An 11043-nucleotide genomic window follows, 5' to 3' on the forward strand; every position below is an offset into this window, starting at 1 on the left:
TCAAATATTAGATAAAATGCTATTAAGAAATTAATTTCGATTTAGTTTATTAGCAGTGTGATAAAAATAGAATATTGTAATTCGTAAACGGTATGGTCCTATCTCATTTATGAAATACAGTAGAATATCTAATTAGCGGGCAGCGACGGTACTGCAAAAAACGTCACCTTAAGAGAGAACTGTTCGTAAAGGGAGATTCCACAGTGTAGGGTGATAAAAGAAACTGATCGATTTCTTTTCAAGAAGTCAATAAATCATTGATATTAAATAAATTAGAAATTGTGATCGAAAATCAGGAACGATAAAACTGTATTTGATTATTTTATTTCAATTTATCAAAAGTAACGCCAAATAAAACTGAAAAAATAATAAGGCGATGCATTTGTGGATATAGTGCCTTATTCAACGAGATGAGCACAGATTTCAAATTCTCAAAAAATATGATCATCATCTATCCTAAAACTGGTCGGACACCCATTTCCACTCTTTCCTATCTTGAGGTACTTCTCGCATATTCCTAAAACTAGAACACCCAACATCCTTAAGCACTTGTGAGTAATAATCTAATCTAAGTCAACCTCTACTCCTCTTAACTCCTGTTTATGTTTCTATTATGTCTCTAACTAGCTATCCATATCTAAGACGGTGTCCTACCAAACTATCTCGCTTATATCTTAACGCCCTTTGTCTTCTTACTCTTTCTAATACCCCCTCATTTATAACCTTCTCTATCCTCGGTGTCCCTATCATTCGCTTGTCTCTTCATTTCTAGCCTTCTCTATCCACTGTATCTTCACCATTCACCTTATTGAAATATAACCGATGTAAAAAGATAAAGACAATAAATTACATTCATCTTCTTTTGACCATTGGTCTCACAAATAGATCACAGTCACATCCTCATCCATCTCCAGTTTNTATCTTAACGCCCTTTGTCTTCTTACTCTTTCTAATACCCCCTCATTTATAACCTTCTCTATCCTCGGTGTCCCTATCATTCGCTTGTAATAAATTATTCTTTAGCGATACAGGTTTTTTCCGTTGTTATCTTTCATTATTGTATGAGGAAGAAATGAAACTCATATCATTATCATGAGTAAATCTGACTTTTTAACAGGCTTAGCCATACATATCTACTGTTTATTCTTATAGCCTTGAAAAAGCTTTCTAAATAATGGCAAAACGTCGTTGTTGGCTTTCCAATAATAAATCATTTACAACCCTTATCAACTTAGGTTTGCTTTTATTATTCTTATATGGAGAATAAATGGAGCCTGTACTATGATAATAGAGAATGCAATTCAAACATATCTTACGTAAGTAATAATAAATTAATTTGTAAATGAACTTAACGTTAAACTAACTGTTGTTAAAATAATCCAGGTATTTAATGCGAACATATCGAGATAAGGTGATGATTTTTAGCAAGTTTAACAATTGATATATAGGTACATGTTAAAAATTAATAAACAAGCTCGTTGAATTCTAATCCTCTGTTTTAATAAGTTTATTTGCAACTTTTTAGTTCGTCCAGATTCATTTCATTATTGAAATTACAAATTTAAAATTATACTAGTTATACCTGCATAACGTTGTTTCCATTGTCTTTAAGTTTTTCATAAATAATTCTCCCTAGTCCTCGTGCATCTTGAAATTGTTTTCCTGCAGGTGGCCCAAAAAGTATTCTTCTTTGTTTAATAGCATTACCAATATCTGAAGGTTATAAAACACACACCATTAGAATTAGAAAACAAAGAAAAAGTAAAAAATGACCTACTTCTTTTATCGTGGTTCATATTACCACTTATGTATGTGTCCGGAAGGTGCTACTACACAGTAACTAATTTCGGCGAAAATTCTTCTCTGTATTTATCGTATAAAATATTGTTTACTTACATGTACAATTTGGATTATTATGAGATAAGAAAAAATGAAAAACAATTGGCGACTCACAAATAGTTACTTTTATACCAAATTTTTGGGAATAGTAGCAGTACAATATAACTACATGTTTATAATAGTATTAGCATTTACATGATTTAGGTAGAAAGTATTTCTAATAAAAGAAAATATTTCTAATAAAAACAAAGGAAATAATTATTTGGTAGTAATCCACAAGATTATGTAAGGCACGTATGGAAGATATAAAAACGTATCAAATGACGAACTGATAAGGTCTTTTACATGTTGTGTTATAAAACGTATTGTCACTAAAAGTTATAAACACTGCCGACTGTTACTTTAATAAATGAATGAGCAGTTTTTATCTTCACGTTTATACGTATAAATACTTCAAAAGTCGTAAATAATTATGGGAAGTTATTATTTCCAATGTTTTTTACAGTAACTTTTTTGTTAATGAAACAATTTCAAAACGTTACACAGGATGTTGCGTCCGTCACGCGTTTTTTAAAATATCATTAATTTTTCGAGGCAAATTATCTTTTTTCGTCATGATCATTTAAAATTGCTTACAATTTATATACAATTATTACTGGTCTGTCGCTATTTGTATTTTTTTATCATTTATGTAATTAAGTTTAGTTGTTAGTTATTATTCATGTTTTTATTTAATGTATTTGGCTAATTTTATCTGCATATTTCGGTAAGCTCTTTCAAATCATCTTTGTTCTCAAAGTTGTAATATTCAAGTTCCAGGTATAGTTTGCAGTAATGTCGTTTAAAACCATTAGGGCTGGACTTTCCAAATTTCAGTTAAGATGCGTATATTTCAATATTTGCCATTGTCATACTTCTCAGAAAGTCATCTATTGCTGTTACTACCCGCATTCCGATCTTGTAATAAGTTTTTGTAAAATTTCTTCTTTGTATGCAATTTATTTGAACAGCAATTTAAAATATCTAGGTAGCTGAAGAAAATACTACAAATGACGCAGTGACCGCCATCTGTAGCACGATGCTACATTTTAGGATTACGTATTTTTCAACAAGGTCCACTTGTGTGGATATCTACTTGCTGAAAACGAATCCCGGCGTAGCCAACCTCAACGTGNCTTTTACAAATTTTACGAAATTCCAAACTGAAAATTTGATTATAAGAAATTTTATTATTACTGTCATCAATAAGTGCAATATTTTACGAGTTAATATAGAAATTCGAAAAAGATTGTTAAAGGTGTACGTTTGGAGCACGGCGCTGTACGGGTGTGAAACATGGACAGTGGGCGGGGAGGAAAAGAAATGTTTAGAAGCGTTTGAAATGTGGTGTTACAGGCGAATTGTAAGGAGACCGTGAATAGAGAAGGTTAGAAATGAAGAGGTATTAAAAAGAGTAAGAGAGCAGAGGACTATATGGAAGTCAAAAGAAATAGGCGAAAGTGGTTAGTAGGAGACCTTCTCAGGCATGAAGGTCTAATCAGAGACATATTAGAGGCAGAAACGGAAGTTAGGAGGGGTAGAGGTAGATCTAGATTAGATTACGCAAGTAGTTAAAGATATGNAATTAATTTTAATAATTATGGTAACGTGCCTATCACGTTGAGGTGAGCTACGCCGGGATTCGTTTTCAGCAAGTAGATATCCACACAAGTGGACCTTGTTGGAGCATACGTAATCCTAAAATGTAGCATCGTGCTACAGATGGCGGTCACTGCGTCATTTGTAGTTTTTTCTAAAACGCACTGTTAAGACAGCAGGTAAAAGTTGGTCTATGTTCTGTCGGAGCTACCTGCGACGCGCTGATGAGATCCAAAAAGATCGAAATCGCGACCCGCGTCTGGCAGTTTCGACAGAATACAGACCACTTCGAATTATTTTATCTAGGTAGCTGTTCTGCATTATCAGTACACACACACACACACACACACACTCTACACACACCTAGACCACTGAACATATAATCACATAACACTAACGTCATCACACCGGCTGAAGAGGACCTTAATTGCTCCACGAAAACATAAAAAGAAGCATTAATCAGTTGACAACGAGAACTCAATTCAAAAAAATAATTCATTTTACTCGCAATTAGTGGTTCTTAAATTTAAGTTGATTAATTTCATTTAGTTAAGTGTAAATATTTATCTTGTGAACTCCATTTGGTTGATTCTTTATATATTAAAGTTTCAACAAAAAGCGGACTTTAATTAATTTAAAAGAAATAGCATAAATTAGCTGTAGGTACAATATCAATCTGGCGTACAGCAGAAGTTAGGATTATCCGTCCTAATTCACCAATTAAAATAGAACACTTTCGGAAATCTTTTTTTCATGGTCATGCCGTGACTAACTCCGCTACTTATAAATTTCAAGTCTAATAATAAATAAAAGTCCTTATTTATACCTTTATTGCACTTTTCATGTCCTTCGGCGAACGTCAATTTTTCTTACTACAACTTCCGCTTGTAAATATGTGTCCTTTTTTAATATTGCCTTTCTTATTCTTTTCTAACAGTATCAAACTACCTACCCCCACTACCCCCAAAATTTGATTTAACTTATCTCGGTCACATCTTTTTCCCTTTCTGAATTCCCAAACGAAAGAACTAAAAAAGGAGTTATCATTAAGAAAAAACAGATTAATTTGACCGGTACGACAACGCACACATCACTGCCCAATCGCCAGACTTACCAAAATTTGTAAAATTAACTATTTGAACCATATCAATATTCTTCTGTAAATTTGTAGCACTACCAATTCGTCGAATCCATAATCAAACCAAACCTAATGAAGGAAAATCACCTATACTCCGGTAATTCGTAGTATAGGAATGCAAACACAGGACTTTCAATATGCATAAATCATCTGTGCATCATTATTTTCTGTCTCTTGTACTAAAAAAAATAACAACACACCAGTTTCTTCGATAATAACAAAATGAGAAGCCTTTTCTGTCAACCTTCCTAAACATTTGAAATAGAAAAGTGCAGGTATTTATTTATTTAATGTGAAAATTAATTTTCAATTTTCCATCTACTACAAACTACTTCAGGTTNTCTCTAGCTATGTGCAAAAGCTCATTATACTCTCGACTGTAACTAATTACTAAACACCAGAAAAATAAAACTTTATTTCGAGGAGACGAACGCGGAATATTGGTTTAGTTTTATAAGAACAAATGCTTTCACTGCCGGAATCCATAGTAGAATGAAGATTCGAGCTATAGGACCGTGGTCTAAGTGAACTGTTCCGTCCAGACGTTTCGTCAGCTACTGCGGCTGACATCTTCAGTGGTAGTGATGCGTTGACAACGTGAACGTAGATTATATCGACAGCGAGACTTCGAGATATAATTTACGTTCACGTTGTCAACGCAGCACTACCACTGAAGATGTCAGCCGCAGCCCGAATCTTCATTCTACTTTGGTTTAGTTTTATTAAAAACTTTTATGCAAGCACCATACAACACTGCAGAGAGGAATTACAAATCAAACCAAACACAAACGTATATTTTCAATGCATATACAGCACTGCGTAGGCGTGATCTGCTGACAATGTGTTGAAATGGGAATTTTTAGATTATCGGTTGCTATTAACAGTAGGTTAGCCTCTGAANGCACCATACAACACTGCAGAGAGGAATTACAAATCAAACCAAACACAAACGTATATTTTCAATGCATATACAGCACTGCGTAGGCGTGATCTGCTGACAATGTGTTGAAATGGGAATTTTTAGATTATCGGTTGCTATTAACAGTAGGTTAGCCTCTGAAGTTTTAAAAATGTCTCCTTTTGGACATATCCAGCAGGGGTCACACGTGACGTGACGCGTGACGTTACCCTTTTCGGTTTTATGCCATGGTAAAATTCCTTCCTACCGTCGATAAAGAAGTTCCACTTCATAAATCGATTGTTGAATTTAATAATGAAGACAGAAGAGGAATAAAAGATTATCTGTCAAATATTACTGCTCCAGATTTTGGCCTAAATGATTCAAGGACACTACCTAAACACATGGACTAGGGCAGCCGAACTCGAAATCGAACCGATGACTTTCCAATTTCAATTCAATTTCAATTCCATTTTTTCCAACATTTGCTAAATGTCTATACCACGCCGCTCAGTCAAATTTGTACAACAAATAAAACCTTTGGGTGTTTTAGTCTAATAGGCTAATACTGATAAATGGGCAGTAGTTCCGGCCTACACTGTGATGTAAGGCCCTCTTCAGCCTTCTTTTAGTAATCGTGGGAATGCGTGGATGCTGGTTGGGGAGAGAAAGACGAGACGTGTATAGTAGTAATCATTGTTGATTGATTACTGCTCAAGCATTTGTCTAGGTGATATAAAGAAGCCACAGAAATTTTTGGACAAGGGCAGTCAGACCCGCAAACGAATCGTTGTCCTTCCAAATGTTAAGCAGTAGTTTAAACTTCTAGACAGCGCCGCTTGTTTTTTTTGTAAAAAAAAATATATGGGTGCTTCTTTCGTACTAGCAAGTGATGCTGGTGAGCGGGTAGTCCCTTCGGGTCAACCTTAAGAGTAGGGACCATCTAGAGCTTCTCTTTAGGAATCGTTAGAATGGATGGGTGGTGCTTGAAAAGAGAATAATGGAACGAACGAAATGAAGGCAGAAAAGAAGTGAAAGATTATTTGTGGAATATTATCACTGGCATTTGCGTAAGTATTGTGATTCAGGGTAATTATAGAAACACTTGGAGCAGGACTGACGGACCTAGAATTGAATGCTAAGCAAATACGGAATTGAATACTAAGCAATGGTCAAAATTTCTAGGCTCCAGGCAAGCGGTCGGCAATTGGCTTGTTAATACAAGTTTGGATGAAGTCAAGAGTAGTGGTAATGGAGTAATTAAGAGTACCGACCTCATAGAGAAAACCAGTAATGCAGCTTGATAGGCGAGAATAAATAAAACATTAAAAATATAATAATTACAGTAGGAATATCCCATAATAAATTAAAGTTCTAAGCTTTCTACGTTTATTTATAAAAAGTGCGGGACGAATGGTCATATGATTTACGCGTGTGTGACTAAAATGCGCTTCACAGGAATACATATATTTTCATGGTGAAATTCAAACTCTTTCAGGGTATACTATATCGATCAGTAGTGATTGGGTATAATTTGTTTTTTATATAAATAAATAATTTTTCATGACTTTGTTACTTACTACAATGACGACTGGGCAATGTTGACAAGGAAACTATGGTTTATGCAAATTCCTTTTGGTTTACCAGTGGTTCCACTGCTGAAAAGAATCATAGCAGTGTCTTTCCAATTTATGGCATCGTGTGGCTCAAATGATTCTTCCCCATCGATTGGAGCTAAATAATTTTCGAAAGATTCATAATCGTTGGAAGGGCCGAGCACAATAATTTTTGATTCCAAATTGCTCGCCTTAAGACTCTTAACAATTAAATCAACTGAATCTGAACCGACAAAAATAGCTTTCGGTTTCAGCATTTGAAGAAAATATTTGCAATCATCTACTGAGAATGTGGGGTCAATTGTTGACGGGATAACTCCAGTAAAAAATGATGCTATTAATGGTACTGCACTATTTAATGTATTAAATGTACAAATAGTTATTTTGTCTTGAGGTATAAAACCCTTTTTTCGCATATGTAACGCTGTTCTTGTGCACCTCGTTAGAAAATTGTTGAATTTATCTTCTTCTTGTGTGATACCGTCAATCTGAAACAATAAAATGTACTCAGATAAAAGTAAAGTACGTTAAATTTAACTGTAGCTAAACCGAAAAAATAAATAAAAAACATTTTCATATCCTGACACTAAATTTACTAAGAGAACCTCGGCAGTTAACCTGTCGTTCATCATAAGGTCGTCAGTTCTAAGAGTGTTTGGACACTATTTGCGAACAGTAATCTAATCTAGGTCTATCCCTACCCCTTTTAACTCCCGTCTCTGCCTCTAATATGTCTCTGACTAGACCCTCATGCTTGAGAAGATGTCCTAAGAACCTACCTCGCCTATTTCTTATTGACTTCCATATAGTCCTCTGCTCTCCTATTCTTTCTAATATCTCTTCATTTCTAGCCTTCTCTATCCACTGTATCTTCACCATTCACCTTATTGAAATATAACCGATGTAAAAAGATAAAGACAATAAATTACATTCATCTTCTTTTGACCATTGGTCTCACAAATAGATCACAGTCACATCCTCATCCATCTCCAGTTTCATAATTAAACTGGAGACTGGCATCTCTATTTCTCTATCTGTTAGCGTCACGCATGCTATACTTCATTTACTTTCTCTAGCTATGTGCAAAAGCTCATTATACTCTCGACTGTTGTTCATTAAACATCCTTTTGCATACAGTACCTGCCAAAAGTTTTGTTCAATCATGAATAGTAGTGCGAGTCGAAAACAAGCGTTAAAGCCTTTATTATGTCTTTAAATATAAATAAACATCTCGTTGATACTCTTAGTAGTAAATGGTACCAATAACAGCACATTTGAGCAATGCATAAATGGATAAAATGGTCAACTTTTCTGTGCAGTACTGTACTGATTATACACTCCTCACCGGTTAAGAGTTTGGTCGAGAGCTGTCTCCTTCCTTTTCTGGCCTAGTGCTGTTCTTTTCTACTTTGCGCCGATCAAACTGAAGGTCACATCGCTACAGAAACTAAACGAAGTATACAATGTATTGGTTTACACGAAGGAGTAAAATTAAGGCAAATGCTAAACATATGATTATCATCATCCGTCATTTTGTGTTTTTTGTTGACTCTTTATATATGTTAAGGTCAAAGTCCGTTAATGATAGCGGCTAACAGTTGTATTAAAATAGGGAGCAAGCTTTGTTTGAAAAATTTTTCGATTAAACTTATAGTTTGACCGCAATTAGCGTATTGCATACTTTTTGAACCATTCTGTATATGATAGTCATCACTCGTTGTCCAATTTAAAGTGCACGGTGTTAATTTCAGTTTTCTTAATTAATTTCTGGTGAGTGGCTTACAAAAATTACGACAAAACACGATATGTTGAAATGTTTTATTCAAATAATTAAAACAATTCCTATGTAGCATAAGAAAAATACTCCGAGTTATCCAAGTTGTTGTTAGTTGTTACGTATATGAATTCAAACGTCGAAATTTATCCACCCTGTTCAAAGTTCGCCTAGCCTCCCCCAGGCTTCAACAGATATCTATTTTCTATTTATAATCTATAATCCATAGCAAGGTTATACTTAAAGAGCGAACAACGTTCGTACATGACGTCATTATCAGGGACATACTTAGGACATTTGTGCATCTTGTGACACATTTATGTAGAAAAATGGCAGGGAAATTGCCATTTTATACGTTTCCCAAGTATAATAGTAAGGTATAAAAATGTATTCATTAATTATTATTTAGGTATTTAATTTTTTGTTAACTTCTGTCAGGGTATTATATTAATGCTCTCCACATTAATTATTATTTAACATAGTTACTTACTCCTTTGCGCCTCTGTCTGCAATCCATGACTTGCAGCTACTTCTTTTATAATTTTTTCGTAAGGTCGCATGATTATCATTTCAATTTTCGTCAATTGTTCTTCAGAGTTGCAAATTTGGGTTATTGTTTGAGGAAATAACATTGTATTATGTTTAATAGCAATAAACAATATTTATCTTTAGCTTACGTACTTGTTTTTAAAAACAAAAATACGTTTCCTTGTGGGTCAATATTGTTATACATTCTTTTATGTAATATTGCGAAAATTGTTGATTAAGATCAGCAAGTAAGCATTAACTATGGAAAACAGATAAACTCTGATAATATGATTATTTACGTTGTTGTGTATAGAACCTATTTGTTGTATATATTTTATTATGTTTGTTTAGTAGTGTATTATTCCAGTTTTTCAGTTGTACATGACTTCTACTTTCATTTTTATTGCCTAAATTCCCCTATATCTACTTAGAAACTTCAACCGTCTGAACCCCTTGCACAATTGTAATTTCTTTGAATCTGTTGTTGTATCTGTGTTGTATTTAGCTCTCGTATATGGCTTCTTCCTTTGTATATATGTTTTGTTGTACCTATTCCTCTCTTACTCTATTTGTGTACTTATATAACTATTATGGTCTTATGATTGTATTAGTTGCCTATTATTCCCAATTAGATATAGTTTATCGACCACTCAGACAGGAAAAACATCGCTTCCAAACATCGTATTGTTTTATTGAAATGGTTTTTAATTGAAAACATACGTACTGTTTGAATAAAGGGAAAACATGATGCTCCATATACACTCGTTTTTCATAATACATAAGACATATTCAATAGTTTCAAAGTTTAAAGTTAACTAGTTTTAAAGGCATTTACACTATCACTATCGGACTACACCGGAAATTAGAGCAAAGAAGCCTTCTTTCTGGAATCGTGGGAATGGGTGGGTGGTAGTTCGGGTGAGAAAGATGAGACGGACGAAATGAAGACAGAAGAGAATGAAAGATAGATTATCTGTGTGAATATTATTGCCCCAGTGTTTGCCTAAGTGATCCAAGGAAACCACAAAAAAACTTGGACCAAGGCAGGCGGACCCGGACTAAGCATTGGTCTAAACCTGTAGGCCACACTTTCTGGTCTCCTATTTTCGTATTACCTCTTTAATTCTGAAGCAAATGTAATGTAGGTACTTCAATGCTAAAAATTTTCACAAACTTATTGCTTATTGGACAATGATCTAATAATAATTGTTAGGGAAATAGTGGTGTAGCATGAATCTCTACCACCCAGGACGATGTCTAAATTTGCCACCCTTCCTATTCCTAATAATAAATAAATATGTTTTCTAGTAATCCCCAAATTTACTTTTAACCGACTTCAAAAAATGAAGTGCTCAATCCGATTTTTTTTTGTATGTTTACTCTGCTAATTATGAATTAATTTTGATCTTTCTTTTGACTTAAATTAAAAAGTAGAAAATATTATTTTAATTACTTCAAAGCAAAGCGCAAATAAGAATAATCGACAAAATCATTGATCTTATATTATTTACAATTTATAATCAGTTATTTTTGTAGGTGCTATCCAAAGCAAAAATAACCTTAACAGATGCCTACTTGATTAATCAATTAATATATGAATGCGAAAGTAGAG

At 34.0% G+C, this 11043-nt stretch overlaps 1 protein-coding gene across 1 annotated transcript in view; it reads right to left on the reverse strand.

The window, feature by feature from the left end:
* LOC108736880 (luciferin 4-monooxygenase-like) overlaps positions 1–9611 on the reverse strand; it is a 13673-nt gene extending 4062 nt beyond the window's left edge. Inside the window, exons 1-2 of the mRNA XM_025981248.1 lie at positions 9394–9611; positions 7097–7617 (exon numbers count right to left, since the gene is read on the reverse strand). Coding sequence (XP_025837033.1) covers positions 7097–7617; positions 9394–9420 — 548 coding nt within the window. The 5' untranslated portion in view covers positions 9421–9611. The remainder of the gene's footprint in view (positions 1–7096; positions 7618–9393) is intronic.
* Between the last annotated feature and the right edge of the window lie 1432 nt (positions 9612–11043).

The sequence above is a fragment of the Agrilus planipennis genome, unplaced genomic scaffold, assembly GCF_000699045.2.
Source record: "Agrilus planipennis isolate EAB-ADULT unplaced genomic scaffold, Apla_2.0 scaffold9, whole genome shotgun sequence".
Classification (NCBI taxonomy): Eukaryota; Metazoa; Arthropoda; class Insecta; order Coleoptera; family Buprestidae; genus Agrilus; species Agrilus planipennis.